General features: G+C 34.0%; 1 protein-coding gene across 6 annotated transcripts in view; it reads left to right on the plus strand.

The window, feature by feature from the left end:
• Positions 1-27,009, plus strand: part of LRRC7 (leucine rich repeat containing 7) — a 194,984-nt gene that overhangs the window by 92,381 nt on the left and 75,594 nt on the right. For all 6 annotated transcript variants that reach the window (XR_015742889.1, XM_026700110.2, XM_026700109.2 and 3 more), the window contains exon 6: positions 176-232. Coding sequence is in view for 5 of the 6 variants with exons in the window: in XM_026700110.2 (XP_026555895.1) it covers positions 176-232 (57 nt within the window). In the remaining variant the exon portion in view is untranslated. The remainder of the gene's footprint in view (positions 1-175; positions 233-27,009) is intronic.

Consider the following 27,009-nt stretch of genomic DNA (forward strand, 5'->3'; position numbering starts at 1 on the left):
AAGTTAAACCTGTTAATTTCAGCTGCAAAAATACAGTTATGATTGTCATTTGAGATTTTGCAGGTGCATAGGAATAATTCAGTGTACATGTGTGACTTACATGATTGGTAGTGAAATAATGAACTCCCTCGCAGTTAATGAATTCCTAATATTTTAAAATCTTTATTACTTCCAGACTTGTTAAATTACGAATATTGGAATTACGAGAGAATCACTTGAAAACGCTGCCAAAGTAAGTGCCTGCGTATTGTAGCAAACAGAAATCTTCCCAGAATGTAATTTGTTCTTCACTAAATATTGTATAGTATGGGTTTTTTTCTGAGCAATTTTCATTTCAAGTTGTGACATATCTTTTGGAAAATTATTCTTTGAGGAATGTATTTTAATTTATAGTAACTAGACAAATAGTGTAAATGATAATCAAGTATTTAGAAAAAGCAAATTTAAAAATAGAAGCTCATTTTGATGTGGAATAACTATACTTTTAAACAAAATTCAGTAACACAATCTTTGTAAGGGCACATATATTGGATAGCACTATATTTTCATAGTGTCCCTAATGCACTCAGTGCAAAATTATATATCTCAGCCATCTGTTGACATAAAAACTTCCCACATCTAATGCTATATTCTAATACTAGGACATTCCAATCATCAAGAATTTGTCACATGAAATATATTTTGATTCTTCATGGACAAATAATGTTCTGTCAGTCTGTTAGTTTTGGTTAGTAATTAGTCACAAACCCTCTTAATCCATTCTGATGCAAATTTCTTATCTTTCCCCATCATATTTGATATACATAAGCAAGATGAAGGTTAATCTAACCAGGTTATTTCTTAATAATGACCAAAAGATTTCAGAGTCTTGCGATGTCAAAATTTATTAAATGTCTTTATGCCTCTTTTACAAAAATTCAGTATGCATTATACTTTTGCACCCCTATTAATATTTGCACTATATCTTGGGATACAGGTGTTTATATAACCACCTCTGTAGGTTATATTTATATAGTACATCAGGGCTTATGCTAAAAGTTACCTTTTCTGCTGAAAGGGTTATTTTTGTCAATGTTACCTCTGTTTCACAGTCCCACATGACCTCTCAAAATATTGACATTATTCTGAATAGCATAGGAAAGGGGCAATGAAAGCTACAGAGGATAAAAGGAAGTTGAAAAGAAAAATCCTTTCCCATTTATTCCTCTGGATCAGTAAGCTTTTCATTCATAGAAATAATCAGTTGCATTGCAGTCAGTTAGCTTTTACAAATTAATTGAGAGAAATGAATTAATAAATAGGGGACATTTATAAAAGCTGAACAAAATTATATGAGATAATGATAGGACAGTTTTAAAATACTGTAAGTATGACAGATAATACAATACTCCTTCCTCCTTCTATTTTCCCCAAAATCCTCTCTGTGAGGAGATGGGCTGAGAAAGAGTAAGTGCCACAAAGTGTTCCCTGCCTTAAGTTATTTATAAAAATAACAAAGGCAGTAATAAATAAAAATAAATAAATAGAATATGTTTTCGTGGTTTTATTTTTAATCATCGATAGTTGCCAAGGCCCTATGAACATAATTAGGAATTGCATTTAAACATAAATTGTTACCCCCCCTCAAAAAAAAACCTTTAGAGTGCCTGCCCCATATACATTACAAATGCAATTTTTATTTTTTATTTTTAAATTAGAAGGTTAGCTCAGAGAAAATCAATATAGCTATTGCCATGTCAAGAGTGCCTTAAGTGTTAAAGCTGATAAAACAGTAATTGCTGAATTTTTGCTCTGAATTTTTGGGAACAATAAAGTATCTTTTTTTTCTTTCCATCTTGAATTAGACCAGGGCTTAATCATGTATTTTGAAATAGGTGATTGTACAAAGCATCTCTTCTTATTTAGGTATATTTATTTCATTTTATCATAAAAGATAAAATAGAAAACAAAAAACAAACAAACAAGTGTCCTTTCTCCAAAGAATGGCATTGTGGTGGTGTTATACCTTGAGTATACCTGTTGGGCGTATGAACAAGAAATGTGTCTAATAGAGAAAGACTGCAATTTAGTTGAGATGAGTCTCTTTTTACATGGCTGCTGATCATAGGCAGGGCAATTTGAAAAGAAGCCTCCCTTACCGATCCCATATTGCTTGAATGCTATTGGTATAACCTGTTAATTGAAGACAGGGCTTTAGGCATCTAGGTGATCCTTAGTAATAACATTGCATTAATTATCTGATATGGATCAAAGGATTGCTAGAAATTTGCTTCAACAAGCCTATACAGAAAGAACGGAAATAGTCCTTTTAATAAGCACATGATTGCTACTCTTGAAAAACATTCTGACAGAGCAATTACTTGAAGAGAGGAAATGATATAGGAATAAGATTAATAACTGCTACCTTCATGCAAATAATGTGTCAAAGTGAATATAGGTGAGAGTGCATGAGTGTATCTGTATTTGAGGTATGGCTGATACTAATATTAAGCTTTAGCTTCCTACTATAGGCATCCATAGAAAAGAATACTTAGATAACTCATATGTTCCTTACTAAGATGGAACCTAAAATATTTATCTTGAAGTGGAAGCATTATTGCTGTCATCGTCATATGTCTCATTGAGCTCCTTATGTTTGTTCTTTCAAAACTTACGTTTAGTATGTGCCATATGTAGACATAGTTTCAGGAATTGAGATGAAAAAATATTGCAGAACTGGTAACTTATGTCTTCATAAAATCAAGTTTGGTGAAAGAGGTTGCTAAAAAGTTATTTCTAATTCATTGATAATTTCCAAATACTTTACATATTTCCGAGAATTGTGTTAGTAAAGCAATATTAAAAAAATAAATAAAACAGTAGATATTCTTGAATTGACTGTTTGTGGATTATTTCATGTGCTGCTTTGAAAAATATTTTAAGTAAAAATGGAGATAAAACTGGGTTGTATAGATTTAAAATTAGGTGAATATCTAAATGGTTTATATGGGTCTCTCAGATTTCTGATTTTGAGATATTTTCATTTGGTGATAGCAGCATACACAGTCACACAATCCCTTCAGTAGAATTGTCACTATTTTCATACCAACTTAAATATTACCTTAATTTCATATTGAGATTACAGGCAAGTCACAATTAGTGCATGTATGAATCCTATGAAGTGATTGTATTATTTTAATTTGCCCTATACAAAGTGCCGTTTCTATGGAACATATGGCAATTGGTTCCAGCGTAGTTGAAATTTTAAACCTAACTTTTTATATGTATATTAATGAAATATTACAGCAAAGTATAGAAACAATATAAATTATAAGTATATTGTTTAAGTTATAACTTATGGTTAATAAAGTCACTAAATAGTTACAGAAACAAAATGAAACAAAAAATATACCATAGATTCAGGGATTCCTACATCTCATTCTTTTAGAATGTTGCTATGACTATGCCATATGACTAATTGAATGTCATTCAATTATAGTTGTTAGTGTTTGGGGATAAACCCCCGAGCTGAGTGCACAGCAGCAGTCAAGCCAGGCAGGCAAATGAGAGAGAGAGTGGGCCCAAGAGTATACACACACTGGAGACAAAAACACTGTTTGTGGTTTTAAAATAGTTATTTATTGCACACAGAGATTAAGAAGTGTCATTCAGTCCATATATCATTATCCAGTATATCCATCCAGTTATCAAGTCCATTAACAGTAAATACAATGTCCTTATCTGCTTGTAAATCTTCTCATCCCAATACCTTTCTCTCTAAGACAACGCTGAATCCTCAGCTCACCAAACAAACAGTCCTTGTGTTCAGTTGAAATGGTATCTGGCACAGTAGCCTCCAAAGTAAGCAGATAGACGTTCCAGCAGGCAGCAGACCAGGAACAGAACCAGGTGCATCCAGAAGCCGGGTCTATTACGTTTCCCTTCCTACCTATATTACTGTCTGCAACCGCACCCACAATGACATTGCAGTTTCTTGCTTAAAGCTACATAGACACTTAATCCTAGGTTTACATATTTATTCAACCCAAACCTGGTTGGTGTATCCATATACCCAACATTAGTCATTATTTGCTCTTATTAATCATGAGCATCTTTTATAAACTTGTACTGTTTTCCACTGACAGAATCTTCCTTTTCTCCATTTTACACAAATATAGATAGCAATGTCTAATCCCCCAATCACAAATGCACACACACTAACCTTAATTGCATTAACCAAATCTTGCAGCACATTAAAAGTGATCCAGTATCTAAATCAAATATCACATTATTCAAACTTGCATTATTTGTGACCTACCTGTAAATGTGACACTGACTGAAGATGCGGTGTAAATACAGAATCAAAGTGCTGGCCTGTTTTCCCTAATAACATGGTAAAAAGCAACACATAACATTTTGGTTCAATGCTTGCCAACAAATTCAGGTATCAGTATGAGATTTGAAAGTGCTAAGCCAAAACAAGGATAATGATTTGTGTGAGCATCTTTATTGATAGTAATCTCACTTGCTCTGTAACATGCACTTGGAATTGGTGAAAGCAAATAAGTCCAAAATATTTCTTAGAGATGACGTATTATAATACAAACTGTATTCCAATAGATAAAGATGTACGTATGTTTTATGTTTTCTTGGAACATTACCCAGCAAAATAATCAACTACACTAATAATGGGATAAAGTCTTATAAAAGAACTGTAAAATTTATAAAAGGATTACATTATGGAAGATGTCGAATTTAAAAAATAATCATTGGGATTCATAGGAGAATGACATTTCTTGTAAGATATGTAGTTTTGACACATGCTAATTACAACAAGAGCAAGGTATTATTGTCATATTTTTATTCCATAAATTATAGTAAAGTTAAAACATTTGTTGCAGTTGGAATGTGGGGTTTTGCTATTATTTGAACTAAAGCTGCTCCTTGTGTTGCCACAATCAATACTATCACTGCTTCTTTATCTCTGTAAACAAACAGCTCCTGATTTATATATTAACTCAAAGCAGGTAATGTTCACCTGACTTCATTATAAAGCTTTTAATTTTTGACCATCTGTTGCACTTTAACTGACCATGCATCTGATAAAAAGCAAAGCAGCAGGGTTGGCTTAAAATGGAGAAATAGTGAATCAGAATCAGCTTTTTCTTTTTATGTCTTTCTCTTTTTTATATGATATTGGAATTGTGTTACCTATAATAGTCAATAACCTGGGTCATAAAATTGGCATAGCTGTAACTGAATATGGCAAATGATTTTTCAGAATAAATAATTTTATACTTTGTTAAAGAATTCATCAAAATCCTTATGTTGTTAAGATCCTCATATTATGAAAGATGGTGTATTTATATAAACAGTTGACTGAGTGCATAGTGGCTATTTATCTGACAGAAATAGTTTTGCTTCTGTTTGTACAATTTCTCACATTTCATGAAAAATTAAGTATATCTAAAATTGTACTTATATGGAACTTTAGTTGGGTATAAATTTATGTGACTATTTATACTCTTTCTTTCACAACTATTAATTTGAATATCAGTAAATTGAATTTATTTCTGAGAGAACAACATTGTATAAATATTAATGACTAAAAGTAATAAGGCATTTGTACTAATCCATGAAATATTTTGTATATTTAAGAGCTATAAATGTCAAAATTTTCCCATAGTCTAACCCAACTAATTCTCTTACCTAGAATTTTTAAAGGGGCATATAGAATAATTATCAAGTATTAGTAATGGCTTAGAAATAAGTATATCTTTGGCATCCAAAGAAGATTTAACTCCTGAGATCTTATATTAATGTCAGAACTAGATTTAAGAAAGTCTTTCCCTAAGTCTTTGGCCAAAAAAAATCTAATTTCACACTGGTGGTGGCTATTTGACTAATTGACCCCACCTCCTCCTCCACTCCGTGCTTCCTGCTCCCCTTCCAGCCATTTTTTAATTCATATTATTGTACTTATTTATTTTTATTGTTTCATTGCTTTGCTATTATTATATTTATTTATTTATTTATTAATTTATTAGTTTTTCCATTTTATTATAAATCAGTCAAGGCATAAAATAAATTTAACAAAGAAACAAACAAATACATTCATATAGCTTACACAGTAAATTCTATGCCTATTCCACTTAATCCTTAAATCATTGGTAGTTATTTAACTTACAATTAGCCTTAAGATAATTCTGTGTGCTTAATATGACAGAAGTGGGTCATTCGTATTTTACTATATTTTCTGAAAATGAGGCAAATATGATTTTAACATATAGCTTTGAGCATAATTTTTTTATTCTACTAGTTCACATTTACCATAAAAGCCTAAGATCATGCCTAAGAACTCTGTTCCGAGAGTGGCATCTGTACTTTGGAAAATTAATGCACTGTAATGCTTTGTAATAGATTGCTCTAGAGAAGCCTAGTGCTTTGTAAATATTGCTCAAATGACATCAAACCTGCTAGTTTTAGGCCCCTTATAGCAAGCCACAAGTAAGGAAAAAGAATTACACAGACTTCTATAATGTATTCTTAATGACATGATTAGGAAGTACTAGTAACCAGAATAGAATTTGCAGCTCTCCTTTACTATTTCATTGTGCTTTATCCTTGACCAATTTGAATCTTTTCTGGCCATGCTGTTGCAGCTTGGGCCAAACTGGCTATTTACATTCAACATTTCTTTTGTTACTTTCCCAGTTTCCTCACAATCACTTGCACCATGAGATGGCAAACTTTTAGACCAAACATATGTAAGAAAAACATATTTGCAGATATGACTTTACATGCATTGATGTCCCTGATACTGTCAGCAAGCCACTGATAATGTGACTAAGTATGCAAGAGAGATGCTCTTCAAGCAGTGTCATCTTTGCTGACTCCCTCCTATGAATGTATCATAGTAACAGAAATTTTATATATGTATAGAAAACAAACAGATAGATAGATAGATAGATAGATAGATAGATAGATAGATCGATCTTTGGTTGTTCGGGTTTTCTCCCGCGTAAGATTCGAAGTATCTAGGCAACGTTTCGATGAAGTCTCATTCATCATCTTCAGGCTTCTGTCTTCGGCTCTGTGCTTCTCACAGAGAAAAAACCATTCTGGCACAGCAGATGGCTAGCCCCAAATTTAAAACTGAAACAGCTGTGAAAGTCTGACGCACAGACGAACACAATACAGAAGCCTGATGATGGCAGATGAGATTCTGCCGAAACGTTGCTACAATTTTAAAAACACAACTATAATGACGTGGGAAAATACCCGAACAAAGCTGAATACCATACATGTAAGTACCCACGAAAACTTAAGAAAACAAACATACATACATACATACATACACGCCTCCAACCAATCAGAACACGGCTAACCCCCCAACCAATCAGAACACAGCCAAACCCCCTACCAATGAGAACACACCCCCACCCAATCAGAACACAGCCAAGCCCCCACCCAATCAAGTCCCACCCCCACTGGCAGTTAAAAGGAGGAAGCAGCTGCAATCTCACATTACTCTGAGAAGCACAGAGCCGGAGACAGAAGCCTGAAGATGATGAATGAGACTTCATCGAAACGTTGCCTAGATACTTCGAATCTTACGCGGGAGAAAACCCGAACAACCAAAGATCCACATACATACGTATATATATATATATTCTTTCCTCCCTCTCTTCCCCTCTATCCCCCTCTCCCTCCCTCTCCTTCACAAACATACACAAATTCTATTATTTTTGTTGTTTATACTAATAAATGTAATCCTTTAGATGCTTATTAGAGTCCTGGGCAAGTAAATTATCTGGAATATAACTAAAGCCATTGAAATGACTTAAAAATTAACTGCAGTATCCTTGAATCTTCTAATACTTTTGTTGAAGGTAGGTGGGGAAAATATAGAAAAAGGAAGAACTATTCTTACACTGATGAAGGGAATCTTTTGCAAGAAAGGCTAATTAGATTCAATTGTTGGCACATCCAATGGAAACTTTTGCAGCATTTCAGAAGCAACTCTGTATTTGTTTATCATCTTGATGGCTAGATCAATTTATTTGTGCTTCTCTGTGGTTTTATTTGAAGCTTGATCAAAGTTCTTTTGACTTTTTGCAGAAACACATTAAGACTATTTTGCCATTGGTTGGATTTCTTACATTGTTTTTATTAATTGGCTTCATATGTCAGGTTTCTCTTACTGTTCCCACACCCACAGCTTTTTTAGTTTCATCATGGTGGCTTATGGTAATTGTGCAAGCATTGTTTAAATGTGTCTTTCTCCTCTCCTATTCCTCATTCTATTAGGGAAAGTGCTTACTTACACAACTGCTGATATGCAACCATTTTATCATTATAGTTTTGGAAGAGGCTTTTGAATGCAACAAATTCAAAACACCATAAAAGTTCTCCTACCGAGATTTTATTTTATTTTATTATTTTTGCAAGCAGCTGAATAAATGCACACATAAATATGGATGGAGATAAGGAATGAGAGAGCTAACAGCTATTCTCCCTACATCCCCACTTCTGTGGGAGATGAAAGGATTTTATTTGCTTCAAGTCTGTGATTGTACAGAGGGAAGAATACTGATTGGGTGAAACTTTTTTTTTTTTGCACTCTTCTCTTGGTCATTTGGGAGAATGTTTATTGGCTCCTGGTTTCCTTGCACATTCTCAACATATCAAGGGCTACAGAAATGAGTAGAAGAGCAGATCAATTTTAACCTTTGTCAACATTCTGTTTGAGAGAGTGCTTATACAATCATTAAAGTTATTTTTCATTGCTTTTGTTCATAAGTTTCCAGTTATTTATATCTGGAGTATTGCCTTTAACTATCAGCTGTACTTTCATCATTACCAAAGTTGGTATTAAGTCAATATACATCTGTCCTAACTTCACTGCAACATCTTCAACGAGTCAGGAAAATGTATGATATATTTGCAGATGGCCCATTTCAATGCACTATCCCCGTGGTGGTGAACCTATGGCCCGTGTGCTGGAAGTGGCATGCAGAGCCATTACTGCCAGCACGCGAGCACTCTCCCAGAAAAGGTCTATTGCACATGCACGCACGCTGCGTGCCTGACAGCTGATTGTCAGGTATCTGGCATGCATGCACAGGGATGCGGTGGTGCGCAGGAGACATGCATGCACAGAAGCGCACAGCGTATGCTGTGCAGGTTGCATGTGCAGGAGGCATTGGGGGGCTGCTCACATTGCCTTCTGGGTGATGGCACGTAAGCACAAACAGGCAAGCGTGCGCGCAATTATCGGCACGGGAGCCCAAAAAGTTTAGCCACCATGCACTATCCCATAGCTGTATCATAATTCCAAACAGAACCCTAGACTATTAGGTTTCCATTAAGGTGGGTACATAGGAAAAAAATACTTTTACAAAATCTCTGATGCCTGGTGTTTTATTTGATTACTATAGAAGGGAGGGGAGACTTTTGCAATATTTATTACTAGTATGGATGTATCTGGTATCATTTTCAGAATTGGAATCAAAATTGCATGGCAGAATAGTAAATCTCCTATAATTCTACAAGAGATTATTTGATACCTGTTAAGTACATGATTGATTACTAAGTGTCTCAATTAATTTTTTTCCTTTGTAAATATATGATTTTTAAAAGAAACTTTAATGATTGATATGCAATGTAGTGTCTGAAAGACACTGTTTTCTATATTGTAATAATTATTGAATAATAACTAAAATAATAGGTATGAATTTTCACTGTAGCTCTTAGAGGAAAAATATTAGAAAGGAGATCTTTAAATCACTTCCTAGACTAATTCTTTTATATTTCAGAAACTTTATTTACTATGGCAAAATAGAATTTAATAAGATTGCCTAAACAGTTTCAGACTAGGAAGATCTAAAATACAATGTCTTGAGCATCTTTATAAACACTATGGCTTATTCCAGTAGATAATTTGGTCTTCTTCACTGTCAGCAATGTGTTATATCTGCCTCTTAACAAAACATTTGCTTTGTAATTTAGAAATCTTGATATACTAGGGTTTTTTCTTTTTCTTTTATCAAATCACCTTTTCCAGGGAAAACAAAAAATCTACTGCTGCCAAAAGTTTACAGTACATTTCATTTTAAGGAAAGTAAAATATATATCATATATAACAGCGGTCCCCAACATTTTTGGCATCAGGAACTGGTTTCTGGAAAAGACAAATTTTCCATGGGCTGGGCAGAAAGGATGCTTTCACACACTACTTAGATCTCATGCATGCACAGGTGCAGCTTCGCTCACTTCCACTGACTGGTTCCTAACAAGCCACAGATTCCAGGGGTTGGGAACCCCTGATACATAACACCTGCAAAGATTTGAAAACAAAAATCTGGAACAGCAAAATATTTAATAAGAACATTATGGAATGAATTTCAAATTAATAACAATCTTATAATGTATAAAGTAATTATTGAGTTACTGTAATTATAGTATTCCTAAACAGAGGAACTGATTAGTTTTGATTAAGAATTTATCGTAAAATTATTCATGTTGGTCACTTATTCAAATTAATGTAATACACAGTTAATTTTGATCAGTTTATATACATTTAAAACCTAATTACAGTGAACAATTTGCTTATTGTTCATTATAATTATGAACAATGGAAATTAGCTTTGCCAGCACTTTGAACCTATTTTATCACTTGGTGGCAGAGAAAGGGATTATTTTTTCACCGGGAAATTAGTTTAACTTTAAAATGATAATAACAAATCTCAAATTTCTTAAGTAAGGAAAGAACAGGGTAAGATGGAAAACTAAATGGCATTGCGAAGAGCCTCTTTTGGTGACTTTACTGTGGTTTTATTGGCTATATTAAAAAGTGGTTTGGCATTGTCTTATTTTAGAATGTTTTTCCATTTCCAAGTCTAATTTATTATATTAGTTATATATTTCACCTGCTAGTCTTCTACTCAAAGGCTGACTGGGTCTGGTTTTGTTTAGCATCCCAGGACAGACATAATTGGAGAAATGAAGAAGATAAAAACTTACTGTTGAGAAATCCAGTGATGCAAAAGATACAAAAGGTTGCAAGAGCCTCAAGTGTTCTAAAGATTAGGTACATGAAATATGTTGTATTTTAGATGTAGCAAAAAACAGGTGTTTGTATTAAAGGGTTTATTTATAACAAATAAATGGAAATTACATGCTTATGTAATTTTAAACTGTGCCTCTTTCATGTATCAAGCAGCAAAGGGTTATTTTTATACAAAAAAGAGGGAAATCATAGGTGTCCTATTTTGGCTTTATAGTTTGGTCTTCCTTTTTTAATATTCTTTTGATTGAAGGAATACATTTTAAAGCTTCATTTTCCACTTTATTATAAAAAATTGACAAAACAGAGCTGAAATAGTTTCATTTTTTTCAGCCTCAAGCTTTGCAAATAAAATTATAACCATGTAATTGATTGGTATACTTTCAGGAACAGTTTCTCCCTGCCCTTCAGACAGTGTTTAAAAAAACACAAATGATGGGTTTCATTTTATTTTTCTGCGCTTAAGTTTCAGTTCTAGTTAATTCTAAAAATATTTGTTCCAACTTGAATACAACCTTAATATGGGTGTGTCTAGCCCCCACTTTATGTGTGTGTGCATGTACACATGCCTGCATGCTTTTGCACTTTTCTTTCTAAGACAATTGCAAATCTGGCAATTATTTTAGCAACATTTTTGTAAGTAGTTTACCATTGACTTTTTCCTAAGGCTGAGAAAGAGCTGGCTTTTTGTCTACAGCAGGATCAAAACTCAGAGCCTCTGGCTTTCATGTCCCTACTTATTCTTTTAAATTCTACAGTTAAGAAATGGCTTATGGATATTATTGGCATTTTGTCTTTTCTTTCTTGGTGAGAGAAACTGGCAGTTTGCTGGAATCTAGTGCAATGATATGTGGAAATTACTTTGGGAAACAGAAGCTGCAGATTAGACAAGAGAGAAGAGGCAGGTAAGTCTGCAGAAGGAATGAGAGTATGAGTTTCCCTAGTTTCATGTACTGTAAAGATGAGAGAAGAGGTGTACTTTTAGACTTGTAAGATTCTGTAAATGTAACCTTACAATAAAGTTAGAGCCAGATCTTCTGGGTGTACTTCTTGTCCGGATTTCCTCTCAAGACTGACATCTAACCCTAACCCTAACCCTAACCGTAACCCAAGCAAGAATTCTATGTAATGCCTATGTTATACCTTACAGTGGTCTGTTCAGCATCTTTCCCAGATTATGCCTTATACTTGTTGGACATGGAACCACTCAGGAACAATCCACTTTCAGCCACACAAACAGACTAATCCACTTGAGTATCTATAGATACCCTTTTTCTGGACTGAAACCACAAGTTCATCTTCAACAGCCACTAATATACCATATAAGTTCTCTTTCGCTATTACAGCAGATAGGCATTTTCCATCTTTTACTTCCCAGAGTTTTGCTCTGAAATAGTTGTACAATTCATGGCATGGAATCCGATCTTATACTGATGAAAAGTATAAGAAAAAGTATGTGAAAATTATGTCTTATTGGGTCTAAATTAATTCTGTTAATTTAGCAAAGTTAGCAAAGTGAGAAAAATTATGTTTGGGTGTTTGCAGAAATGCATGAATATGCAAAGAACAAAGCCAACTAAAGGTTGGCTCATCATAGACAATAATTGATCATAGGTAGATAAAACCCTTGACAAGTTGACAAATACAGTTATGCAATCATTTGGTTCCCCTAGCACCACATATATTGTTCATTATTTATATTTTATGTTTGCTATGCTAACAACCTTTTAAAGTTTTAAAAGTATCAAAGTGAATCAAAAATATCTAGGCAGATAGTTTTTCCTGTATTTTTTGTATCTTTCAAACATTTTACTTGATTCACTTTCTTAATTTATTTATTCTATTTCTCTATTTTCTTCTCGAGAGTTAGTTAGCATTCCATATCATTGTGAGGGCTTTTAAACAAGTTCTTTTATACTTGTACAATATGTTCCTTGGTACTACTAACTATGTATCATGTCTGCAATTTGAGCATGACTAATATGTTTTTATTCTATGAATTCTTAAAATATTAAAATTAGAATTAGAATTCTTTATTGGCCAAGTATTCAATTACAGGTAGTCTTCAACCTACAACAGTTCATTTAGTGACCTTTCAAAGTTACAAGACACCATAAAAATTGACCAATGACAACTTTTCATAGTTACAACAGTTGCAATATCCCAATGGTCATGTGATCAAAATTTAGCCGCTTGGCAACTGACTCATATTTATGACAGTTTTAGTATCATGGGGTCAGTGATCACCTTCTGAATAAACAGGTGATTCATTTAACAACTATGACAAGAAAGGTCATACAATGGGGCACAATTCATTTAGCACCTGTCTTGCTTAGCAACAGCTATTTTGGGTTCAATTGTGGTCATACATTAAGGACTACTTGTAATGCTAAAATGATGGTTTAATACTTAGGATAAGTTGCAATTTTGATTGGAAAGATGTTCAAATATTGAAAGAATGGAAGAGAAAACAGCAAAAGGGATACTCAAAATATAATGTTTAGTAAAGATTTTCATTTTGACGGCCTCATATAAAGAAAAGCTAGAATAAGAGTTTCTTTTTTTTTAATAAATTTTTATTGGTTTTTAAAACAAACATAAAAAAACAAAACATAAAAACATCAAATCATCTTCCATATATGGACATACAGTGTGCCGGTTGGTTTACAAATTGTTTTGTGCTTCCATTTCATAGTCTTCAATTATAATTACATTGTATATAATCTCGTATTTTCAATCACTATATTAAATACATTAATATCATTATTAATCAATCATTTGACTATACTTTTGATCATATTTTACTTAATTTGTTTTATGACAATTCAGATTATCATCCCAGATCTATCCTAGAATCATTTTGTAGATATAATAAGAAAAGAATACATCATTATATATTTATTATTTTCTAAAAGTCTACATATTTTATTACTGTATTTTATTGTCTAACCATTGATAGAATAGATTCCAAATTTTATAAAATTGTCTATCATCTTGTTCTCTAATTTCAAATGTCAATCTACTCATTTCAGCACATTCCAATATTTTCTTAATGATTTCCTCCTGTGATGGTATTTTCTCATTTTTCCAGTTTTTAGCAAATACAATCCTAGCCGCTGTTAATACATTTACAATCAGGTATTTCAAGTCTTTACTATATATTTCAGGTAAAATTCCCAATAAAAATATTTCTGGTTTCAAATCTATATGCTTTTTTGTCATTTTTTTCCAACCACGTGTGGATTTTAGTACAGTATTTTTTAGCATCCGCACAAGTCCACCACATATGGTAATATGAGACTGGTATCTGATGACATTTCCAACATTTTTCAGATTTATTCTTAAACATTCTTGCTAATCTTGTCGGGGGAAAGTGCCACCTGTAAAACATCTTATACAAATTTTCTTTATATGCTGTTGACATTGTCATTTTATAATTTTGAGACCACAATTTTTGCCATTTCTCTAGATCAATCCCATATCCAAAATTCTTCTCCCAAGCAATCATAGTTTCTTTAACTTGTTCTTCTTCTAGTTTAATTTCTAATAAATATCCATACAATTTTTAATCACCTTTTCATCAGTACCTGTCAAAATCTTATCTAAGTCAGTCAATTTAGCATAGAAACCTTCGGTTTTAGAGTCATCATACCTTGAATGTATTTGCGCATATGAAAACCAATTCATCTTCATACCTTGTTCCTCTAGTTTTTGCATAGATTTAAGTTCACCCTTTTCATTCAATATTTCACCATATCTAACTGTTTCTTCCTTTTTGTATATTATAGGATAAGAAAATGCTTCAATAGTCGATAGCTAGACTGGAATTTTCAAATAACATTGTCTTTTAATCTTCTCCCAATTTAACCACAGAGACTCCCGTAGATAATGTCTTCTAAAGTACCCTTGTGTTTTAGTTCCTTTATACCATAAAAAAGCATGCCACCCCAACAACAGATCATGTCCTTCTAAAGTTAACAATCTAGTATTTCTTAATGTTATCCATTCCTTAACCCACATCAGATTTGTAGCTTGGTAATACAACTCCCAATTAAGCAAACTAAATCCTCCTCTTATTCTAGCAACTTGCAAAAGTTATAACTTTATTCTCGCTTTCTTACCTTGCCATATATATTTCAACACAATTTTATTTAAATCTTCAAAGTAGTCTTTTCCAAGCCTAATTGGAATTGTTTGAAACAAATATAAAATTCTGGGCAATATATTCATCTTGATTGTTGATATTCTCCCTATTAATGACAGTTGTAAATTTTCCCATTTCTCCAGATCTAGCGCTATCTGCTGTTTAAGTTTGATATAATTATTCTCTTTTAGTGTACTGCATCTTGCTGTCAAGTATATCTCCAAGTACTTGATCTTATTCGTAACCTGAATTTTCAATAGGTCTGCCAATTTTTCCTTTTGTCTTGATAGCATATTCTTTGTCAAGATCTTTGTCTTATCTTTATTTATTTTCAAACCAGCCACCTTTCCATATGTCTTTATCTTTTCTATCAATTTTGATGCTGTTTCTAGTGGGTCTTCTAAGATAAAAACCAGATCATCTGCAAATGCTTGCAACTTAAATTCTTCCTTTTTAATTCTTCCTTTTCATCCCTTTTATATTCTTTTCATCTCTAATATTTCTGTTTAGCACTTCCAAAGTTAACACAAACAACAAAGGTGATAGTGGGTGCCCTTGTCTTGTTCCTTTTCTTATATCGATAGATTCTCTCAGTTTTCCCTCTATCATTAACTTTGCCGTCTGCTCATGATATATAGCTTCTATTGCTTGAATAAATTTTCTAGCAAAGCTCATCTGTTCCAGCAGTAATAACATGAATCGCCAATTCACATTATCAAATGCCTTCTGTGCATCTAGAAATATTAAAGCCCTTTGTTTTTCAGGATGTGCCTCGTAGTATTCCAAAGTGTCCAAGATTACTCTCATATTGTCTTTGATTTGTCTCTTTGGCAGAAATCCATTTTGGTCAGGATGGATAAAATTATTTAAATATTTTTTTAGTCTTTCTGCCAATATTGAAGAAAAGATTTTATAATCTGCATTTAGTAGAGAGATAGGTCTATAATTCTTGATTTGTAATGGATCCGTCTCCTCTTTTGGAACAAGTGTGATATAAGCTTCTGACCATGATTTAGGTATCCTCTTCTTTAACATAACTTCATTCAGAACTTCTAGCAGTGGAAAATTCAATGATTCTTGTAATGTTTTGTAAAATTCTGCCGGAAGTCCATCTGGGCCTGGTGCCTTTCCATTATTTTGTTTCTTAAGTGCTTCAGTTAACTCCATCATTGTTATATTGCTTTATAACATTGTTTCAATCTTTTTAGCTATCTGGGGTAAATTAGCATTCTGTAAATACTGTTTAACTCTTTCCTCATCAATATTCTCTTGTGTGTATAGTTTCCCATAATAATCTCAAATAATTTCCTTCTTCTCTTTACTACCATAGCAAACTTGGCCTTGGTCATCCATTAATTGCGATATCTTTCTTGATTCTTTCTCCTTTCTCAATTTATATGCTAACCATCTACCTGGTTTATTTGCATCTTCAAAATAGTTCTGTTTGGCACCTCTATTTTTTTGTGCTAATTCTTCTTTTTCTATTAGACCCATTTTATGTTTGGTTATATCCATTTTTAACTTAATGTCCTTTCTCTGTGGCATTTTCTGTAGCTCTTTTTCGAGTCCTTTATACTCATCTTCTAATGCCTTAGAGGCTAATCTTTTCATGGTATTTCTTTTCCTTGTATAGTCTATTATCAAGCCTCTGGCATATGCCTTCATTGTATCCCATACATTCTGGATTGATGTATCTTCTTTTTGGTTTTCTCCAGAGAAAAAGCCAAGTCTTTCTCCATCCACTGTGTGAAGTTTTTTCCCTTTAAAATAGTATTATTTAATGTCCATCTAGATCTTTTTCTTTGTCCTTTCCATTTAATTGTCATTGGATTGTGATCTGCCCAAGTACTTGTTTCAATATTTATTTCTTCAATATTAGTTAACGATTCTGTTGATATCCATATCATATCTATTCTGGACCATGATAAGTATCTATTTGAATAGAAGGTGTATTGTTTAGTTTTAGCATTTCTTTCTCTCCCAGTTTATTTCATCTACCATTTTAAAAAAAGATTTAGGGAGAGTCTTTCTATTTTGCTTTATTGTTTTCTGTGCTGTGTAGTCCAGTTTATTGTCTACAATTCCATTAAAATCTCCCATCATAACTATATTAAAATAGACCAGTTCAATTATTTTCATATGTAATTTTTTATAGAATTCTTCTTGTTTGTCATTCATAAATTGCAATCAGGAGTGTTTTCATATTATTGTCCATTATTTCCACCATTAATATTTTTCTGTCATCATCAGTATAAATCAATTTCGCTGAGATGGTCTCTTTAATATATAAAGCCACTCCTCTTTTCTTACATTGTGTCAAGGAAGTGAATATTTTCCCTAATTTTGGCTGTATCAACAATTGTTCATATTGTTTTTTAATATGTACTTCTTGTAGGCAGATTATATCAAATTTTAATTTCTCTAATTTATGAAAGATTTTCCTTCTTTTAACGGCTGAGTTAAGTCCATTTGTAATAATTGTAATCAATTTTTTCTCTTCCATGGTTATATTTTGTAATTAGGTTTAACAGCTCTCGTAGATCTTGGTTCACGTTGTTCTTTGGCTTCCTCCTTTCCACTTACTGCACCTTCTTCTTTTTCAGTTGTTATTTGGGAGTCCTCTTGGAATTCAATTAGTGAAATTTCTTTTTCTGCCTCTTCCTCCCCTCTGAAAAATTCTGTGTAAAATGATTCAGCTTTCTCAACTGAGTCAATTCTATATCTCTGTTCTTGCCATGTAAACATTAAAACTTCTGGAATCAGCCATCTATAATTCACCTTTTTTTTAAGTAATAATTTGATCAAGAATCGGTATTCCCTTCTCATCTGTCTCACTCTTCTGGGTACTTGTTTCAAGACCACAATCTCCTTATCTTTGTATTTCAATGTATTTCAATTTCTCTCTTGCCACTTGCAATATTTGCATTTTAATGGCTTTCTTTGTAAATCTGATGTGAACTTCTCTTGGTAAGCTATTTCTCATTGCATATCTTGTGAAGACTCGATAGATCTCATCTATTCCATCCATCATCTTCTCTTCAGTTATTTCCAAAGCTTCAGCCAATATTTCTATCATTATCTCAGCTAGATTTTGTCCTTTTTCTTCCTCTATGTTTTGAAATCTAAGATAAAATTCTGATCTGTTCATCTCCCATCTCAGCATACCACTTTTATCTTGTTCAACCACTGTTAATCTGTTATCAATGTCTCCAATCTCCAATTTGGGGAGGGCAGAGCTGGCGTCGCAACAATACGGCATGGAGATCTGAGATCTCAGCCGATATCTTTGCTCCTGGATGGTCCAAGTGGATCTAAACCGTCCCAAAGAGACGGTGAATGTAAAGAGCACATCCTGTCAATCCCAGGGATATCACAAAGTCCCTGGTAGATCCAGGAGAAGCTCTTTTTGCCAGCAGCAAAGAGGCAGACTTTAAAGCTGCTGAAGTTGGGACAGCTCCGAAATGAAAGAGAACGGAAAGAGAGAGTGTGCCGGTTTGGTGAGAACTTTTTCTTTATTTTAAGACTTGAAAGGACACCCTAAGGGAAAGAAAAAATCTGTAAAAGTTTTGACAGAAGTGATTAAGCGGCGATTTTAAACAAGAATGTCAAAGTAATATATTTTTTCTCATTGCTGGATTTCCTACACATGATCTGATATTTTGAAACTGGATTGGTTTTTTTCTTCTTTTTATATATTCTTCTCTCCTTTTTGATTTTATATTTTAAGTCAGAGACTCCCTTTTAGTTATTTTTTTAAATATCTTTTTCTTTTTTTAATTAATTACTTTTAATTATATTTTGCTTGGAAAAGGAGGGGAAAGTGAAAGCTAAAGAAACTTTGTAACACTGCCAATTAGAGGCTTGGAAATATTCTATTTTTCTTTCGACCAGACAAAGCTGAGAAAGAACTGAGACTGTGTTTCAAGAACATTGCCTGCTTGATAAGATAGAGTGAAGAGCACGGGAGAGTATTATTACAGGTGTTCTTCTGGGTTTCTATCAACATCTGGAGTCTGATGTTGAAGCTTAGGAAAAGAAAAGTGATAAGTCTTTGGAGAAGAGAGTTATAACAAGACTCTTGGACAATCAAACAAAGTGCAGTGTGCTCTTTTTATTCTTTTTGAGCTGTGCTACCCCTCCTCAACAGTTTACTCTTTTTTTGCAATAGCTATTTGGATTTTTGGCTCTCTGGAACTTGCCTTTGTTTCTTTTTTTTTTGTATTTGGAAGTTAAACTTCTATGACTGCTTTTTATTTTAAAGGAAAAGCTTTAGTATTAATGCTTCCCTTCCTTTTCTTTTTAAGGGAGTAGCCTTTTTCTTCTCTTTCCCTTCCTGGTATTTTTGTCTTTCCATCTACCTTCCATATTGGGTTTTTTTTCCTTTCCTTTTTTTTTGGTTTATTTTTATGCGTACTTTTATATTTGAGACCTTTTAAATGGATTAAGGTGTTGAAGAACCTGAAGAATTTTTCCTTTCTTTTTTAGCCTTTTTCTTCACTTTTTCGCCTTTTTTAGGATTTTACAACTTTTGTGTGTGTGTGTGTTCATTGTGTTTATGGTCTTTTCCTTCATTTTTGAATTTTTACTGTCATCTAACCAACTGATTGGATTAAGGTATACAAGAACCTGAAGAAATTTTTTCTTCTTTTTCTATTATTATTACTATTTGGCTTCTCTTTTCTTACTATTTTCCTACTTTTTTCCTACTATTTTTATTTGGAACTGCAATTGGTTATTTTACAACTGGATTAAGGTCTAGAAGAACCTGAAGATTTTGAACTCCTCAAAATGAGTAGGAAATTAACAGCTCCTCGTTCTTCAACTTCCACTTCTTCCTCTCCACCATCTGGAGGACAACGTTCAATACAGACAATATTAAGACAAGAAAAAGAACAAGAAAAAGTGACCCTGCAGATGATTATGCAAGGAATTCAAAATATTCAAACGAGATCAGAGAATATTGAAAAGAGAATAGAGAACATTGAACAAAGAACAGGGAAAACTGATGAAAAAGTGGAGAACATCCAACAAATGATGATGAAGTATGATGAGGACTCCAAAAAATTGAAGATAAACAAAGAGACAAGAATAAGAGTTTCTTATATGAATTGCTATGTAGTATCAAATTAATATTTCATTTCTTAATCTTTTCTTCAATTACTTTTAAAACTACAGCAGCTTTATGTTTAAATAGTGAAATTGATCGATTTTTCTCAGCTTTTTCAACCAAGAGAAGATCATTGGATGTTTTGGGACCAGTTATTCTCTCCAACCTATCCTATTTCATAGAATTATTCTTATGCAGAAAATGGATGGATGAAGTGCTATGTATGCTGACCAGCTTCTAATTGAATGACATAATATAAATCTAACTGTCAGCGTTCCAGCAAACCTCCATTCCAATCAGTAACTCCAAGACAGACGTCATCTCAAAAGTACCTTTATTAGAATAGCACCTGGCACATCTCTGGAATCTTGAAACTACAAGTTTCCAAGACTTCCCACAATGTCCCAAACTACAAACCATATCCCTTTCCCTCATCATCACATCACATGAACCAATCCGAAAATAAATTCCTTTTTGTTCCTGCGACACACTCCATGACCTTGAACTAACAAAAGAATTCTATTTTGTCTACTTAGAACTACTTAATTAAAATCACCCCACTCCCACTTTCTCAAGCTATGTGGCAGCATTGAATAAGGTTTCCAAAGCTGACACTAACTTATAAATATTATTTGTAATGAATGGATAGGATGCCCCAATTCCTACATTCACTCTTGCAGGATTTTGGCATGCAAAACATTGATTCCTCCAAACCTTCTGTTCCTATTAGAGAGAAGGACAGTTGTCTTTTTTAAAATCAAGTTGCTGGATGAGAGAGAGGAAACCAATGAAATTTAAATCTTCCTCCAGATTTAAACTGGAATTTGCAGGAAGAAGAAATTCCAGGAAATAAATTGGCAAAGAGTAACATCTGTTTCAAGAATTCTAGATATAATTAATAAATTATATTCTTTGGGGCAATTTGGAATATTTTAGTTTACAGTGGTTACATTCGCTACTGTACATGAGGAAGCACATACAACCTCCCAGTTGGAATATACTATTTATATTCAAGTTCTTCTAGTCAATAGTGAATACAACCACTGTAATACAAAGTTAGGCAAACTTTGTTAAAGGTCTTGAGGCTTCTAGAGTGAGGCCCAGCCAGATTAATATTTGCAGCTCTCTTGTCTGAGAGTGCATATGAGTGAAAATGAGAGAGTACTTTTTAATAACATCTATTGGAACTTTTTACAGTAGAATTGCTGTTCCAATATATTTTTCTATGCAGTTTTTTTTAAGATACTGTCTGTCCTTTTGGCTCTTCTATGACTAAATGTTTTATATTTGAATTTTCCAAATTAAAAAGGGGTTTTTTAAAAATCTTTTCACTTTTCTTTTAATCAAGTTTGGTTCCATTTATAGTCATCAGTTTCCCAAATTAGTAAATTGATTTCCCTTGTCTCATGCTTCAATGAATAGGGCTACATGTGGCTATAGGATTTAGTTCTCTTTTTATCTTTTCCTTTCATCTTCTAGTAATAAGGTAATGGGGCTCTGTCTTTAATAACTGCAAGAAGAATGCCAGGTAAAAAATTTCCTAGGGAATGCAGCTTATTTCAACAATCAGTATCAAATCAGAAATCAAATCCAAAGTGAAGCTAGCGTTTGCTCTCTCTGAAAGCTTCTGTAGAGGTGGTGGAAGATCCCCCAACTTTATCCTACATGTTCAACCATAATGCTGCTACACAGTGGACACTAGGATAACTCCAGGGCCATTTCTTTTCCTTTTTCAAAAAAAAAAAAAATTCTTTTATGCCTGACATAGAAATAAGAGTCTAAACCAGGATAAGTAGGCAAGATCTAACCCACTACTACTACTTTTTTCTCTTAAATATTTTTTATCTTAAAGTGAACGGTACCCATTTTTAGCTTCTGGATTTTAACAGGATAGTGTAATGGTATTGCCTAAGAGAGACTGAGCAAAGAGACGCTGCCAAAGGAATGGTCAGGTAAGAGACAGCTCAGCCTACAATTGCATACTGGGTGGAGCAAAAGGCTCAGAAAAGAACATCTCTAGATTCTAGGCTGTAAGGATTGTAGTTTCAGACTTCTACAATTTTCTCTCTATAGCTTTACAATTAAGTAAAGCTAATCTGATTGTCATTGCTATCTGGTTTATCTCACAAGGCCATCAAATAGCAAACTCTCCTCTGGGCTGTTGAGTAGTGGAAAGACATAGTGGGGTACAATATACCAGAGACTGAAACTGTAGGTTTCAGCTTGAAGCTTGAGGTTGTGATAGGTAGCTCAAACCCACCTTGGTGTCCAGTAAACCATATAGTGAAATGGGCATCTGTTGACCAACCTGAGCTCAAGAAATGAGAAAAACAAGCCTGGATATTATGAAAAGAAAAACAGAGCTTGAATTCTAGAGGTAGAAAGAGGAAACCCTTAACAAAATGGAAACTGAAACAGAAAATTGTTAAAAGGTGCAACTACAGACAAAGAGAAGCAAACTTTTCAATTAGAAAGGGTGACTCTAAAGAGTGGGATTATCTTCTGCTGCAAGCAAGACTACAATCCCAGCTGCAGAAACAGACATTTTTCAGAATAGAGGGAAAATGAGGATTCCATGTACTTTCTGAACAGTTTGAAATCTCAGTAGAAAAAGAAGTTTGGCTAAGGAATTACATCTCAATGTTGTTTCACCTTATTACAGGGATGGGATTCAAATTTCTGAACAACTGGTTCTGTAGGTGTGGCCCATTTTATGGGCATGGCTTGGTGGTCATGTCACTGGGTGGGCGTGGTTTGTATGTAAATATTATAAATATTTATGTAAATATTGATTTTTTTTAATAAAAAAGAGCAACTTTTACCCCAAATCAGGCAATGCAGGCAGGCAGATTGAGTTGCTCACAGAATCACAGATTCACTTAGAGATCTATCATTCTGCAATCTATTGCCTGGGTCTGCACTGAAAAATAGAAGCTTCAGTCTGAAGGAAGGTTCAGCTCTGCTTTTAGATTAGCTGGAAAGCAAGAAATCCAATGATTTCCTGCAAGAAATCCAATGATTTTCTAACTAATCTAAATCTCCCGGCACAACAGAACCGGGATGATGGGGGGGGGGGGGAAGGAAAAATAGCAACTTACCAAACGCAGGCAAGTTTGATGGCAGCATGCCACGTAAGGAGTGAGTAGATGGGGACGGGCCAGGCGCGATTTGCTGGTTCTCCAAACTGGGCAGAATCATAACAACTGGTTCTATAGAACCGGACCGACCAGGTAGAATCCCACCCCTGCCTTATTACCTGTAAGCCATTAACCCTACCTGCTTACATAGATATCCATTATATTTTATTTTCTTGGCTTTTAACATACCTTAAACATCAGTTCTTTGTAGTGATTCCTCTTCTGTGGGTTGTTTCATTACTTGGTTATTTATATGCTGTTTAAGTCTAGACCGAAAGATAACATAACAATGTATCTAATTTTATCAAAACAATGTATCCAAAGCTAATTTAAAAAAGATAAAGTAATAGAAAACGTTTCATAAACCAGCAAAATTCTGTTCTTATCTAGGGATGAATCAGATCCAACACAAAGGCATTGTGAGTACACAGAATTTTACAAATTTCCAGAAATTTTAACCAGCATGATCCTTAAAAATAATTTTCAAAACACATCTTAGAACTTCTAACTGAGGCCAGACCAAGTTTTTGCTAATAAGGGGAGAATTTAGCTTTGCGTTTAGGTAAGATATAAAGTTCAGACCAATAAAACATTTCAATAAAATGTGTGGCTCAGATCTCTGTCTCTGTCAAGGTACATTGGCATGTTTACTGCTATTAAATTTCTTCTCCATGACCTTTGAGTGTAGGGCATTAGATCTTGCCAGAATGAATGCCCTTTTATAAGGTATAAAATGGCAATGTAGAAATATTAGGATGACACCAAGTCTCTTTAGTACTGATCAAAATTTTTAGAGGTTTGCTACATAAATGAATTTATATAAACTAAGCACTCATGGCCAGGATGTGGAATGAGACCAGGGATGGGCTACAAAAATTTTAACTACAGGTTCTTTGCCTGGTTGTTGGGTGGGTGTGGTGGTGGGCATGGCTTAGTCTGCCTCCTTCACCATGGGGGGGGGGGCGTTTTTGCTCTCCCTGGACTCCTGAGGCTTTCCTCCAGGTGGGTGAAAACGGCCTCCCAGGGCTTTGGAGGCTCTCTGGAAGCCAGAAACTGGCCCGTTTCTACCCTTCCCAAATTTCCGGTAGGCCCGTTTTTCACCCTCCCTAAGCCTCTGCCAAAACAGGCCCTGTGAGAACTCCTGGGAGGGGTGGGGCGGGGCCAGCCAGGAGTGGGATTTGATGTTCTCTGAAATGTGCAGAATCTTAGCTACAGGGTCTCCTGAAACGCTGTGAACCCCCATCAGCCCAGCCCTGACTGAGACCATTTAGTAAGCCAGATCAGAATATATGCTATATGCTCTTTCCAAGAGGAGGTTAAATTTAATATTTTATGGACTTAGTACCAAAATACCTTAGTACCTTTAATACTATCAGTTTCCATAGTGCTTGTTATTTAATTACTAACTTTCTTGCGTGGCTTTTCAACAGGATCAAATTGACTTTAGGACCTGAACATGTTAAAGCGAGCATTAAAGTGAAAGCTAATTGCATGGAACACCAAATAGCCATGTCTTTGGTTGCAAGCTGTTGCAATTTTGATATGATATATATTTTCATGTAAACCAACTAAATATTTGTAAGCTAATAATTCATACACATAGAAAAATATATTCCTTAACATAATTCAGTCTCATCAACTTTTATACCAAAAATGAGAAGAAAACCTCCCATCTTTACTGAGGACAAAAATGCCTTGGGCTAACCCTGAAGCAACTTCAACATTATTCTTTAAATTTTCATGAGTTGCAAATAATAACAGTTTATGCTTTGTATTCCTGTGAATAATTTCATCTAACAATCCATCAGGATTTTCTGTGTTTTTAAAATCTAAATATGAATTCTACATAAATATTAAAGCTTTAACGTTTGATATTCTTAAGCCATTCTTTATGGCAGATTGTATGCATCTGACAATTTTAAGAGGTCATGTTACACAGCACCAACATGAAATTGCAGAATTCTATAAATATTTATGTATCAATTAATTTAGGTACTTAAAATACCTCCTAATTTTAGCTGGAAGTCTAATTTCAAACATGCCTAATTTGGGCTGGTTTGTGTACAGCAGGGGTGTAAAGTTTGCAGGAGGCTGTCGCAGCCAAAAATGGAGCTCGGGAACCCGTTTTTGCTTGCAAAGTACTAGGGCCGGGCCACCATAGGCATCCCAACACGAGTGACATCAACTGGCCATGTCCACCCTGGTCACACCCACCCTGGCCCCCCAAGGTCAAACACAACCCTGATGTGGCCCTGAAATCAAAATCCCTGGTATAGAGGGAATCTGCAGGAAACAGTTCCTCACTTAAATAATTATTCTTGCATTGTAGAGGATGAAAACCATAGATTATATCAAGATAGAAGCTATAATTTCCTAATTTTTTAATTTATATAGATGCATTTTGATATTTATGAAATCAGGAGTAGGATTCTGTAATTGTAAAGGCCTATGCTGTAATTCTGATAGTAGGTCCAAAGATGTGATGATTGTCAGAGACCTGAATGCTAGTGTGCTTTTGTGTACCATTTATTTCCTAATAATAAAATATGGTGGCTTAAAAATAAAAACAAATTAACACTATGGAAAGCACAATACATTTCCAAACCATTTCCAGGTATCTTTACAAGCATCCAGTCACACAAAACAATTACATGGAGTAACAGTCACGATTAAGCATTATTTGGTTGTGATAGTTTGAGAATTAAGGATGTATCATTATATCTTATCTATCTTAAAAAATCTTAAAATCTTAAAAAAGCAAATTATAGGATGTCTTGAATTATATGTATCTGTTGACAGGGTGACACTTATTATATTTCTCTCTTGCATACAGTACAGATCTGTTCCGTGCAGATACCTAAATTAGCATCTATGTTTCTGTAGAATCTATAGTGGGATTTCTAAAGGCGGGACCAGTAACAGTTTGGATCTGTGGAACTACTGCTATAAAAAGAAAGGAGATTTTGTTTTATTTTCCAAATCTTGATTTTGCGACCTTTTAATATAATTTATAGCTCAAGGAGAACATTTCTGAAAGTTAATCCCTTTTCAGTTGATTGGCAAGGACGTGCTGAATATGTTATCCGTTATCTAAAGCAGAGGTAAAATGCTTGCAGTAAGTATAGTGTTGGGATCAGAGGAGAGAGTCTTGGTATTTAACCACAGCAGCAGCATTCTACATTAACTGGAGTTTCTGAAGATAGAATATATTAAGATGATTCAGTCTACATGAAAGATGAAACAATTACATGCAAGATTATGGCAAAATTGCCTGCCTCAATAATTGATTCCATATATTAGCTAAAGGTTTAAAAAAAAGCTCTCTTGGAGAGAATTGCCTTTTGGATAATATTAAAAGTAAAAGTGAATTCCAGAGCATCTCCAAACTATAAAACTAATCCTTCAAGAATATAAAACCACCCATAAGCATTTCTCTTCAGGAAATTAAGTTTCCTGACTAAAACCATTGCTTTGCCCAGATTTAATTGCAGTACATTTACTGTCATCCATTCCAGTAAGCATGTAGCCTCAGATATCATTAGATTTCACATCCTTCTTAAATTGCAATAATAAA

Source organism: Pseudonaja textilis, chromosome 3 (genome assembly GCF_049901715.1).
Source record: "Pseudonaja textilis isolate UNSWEBS1 chromosome 3, rPseTex1.2, whole genome shotgun sequence".
NCBI lineage: Eukaryota > Metazoa > Chordata > Lepidosauria > Squamata > Elapidae > Pseudonaja > Pseudonaja textilis.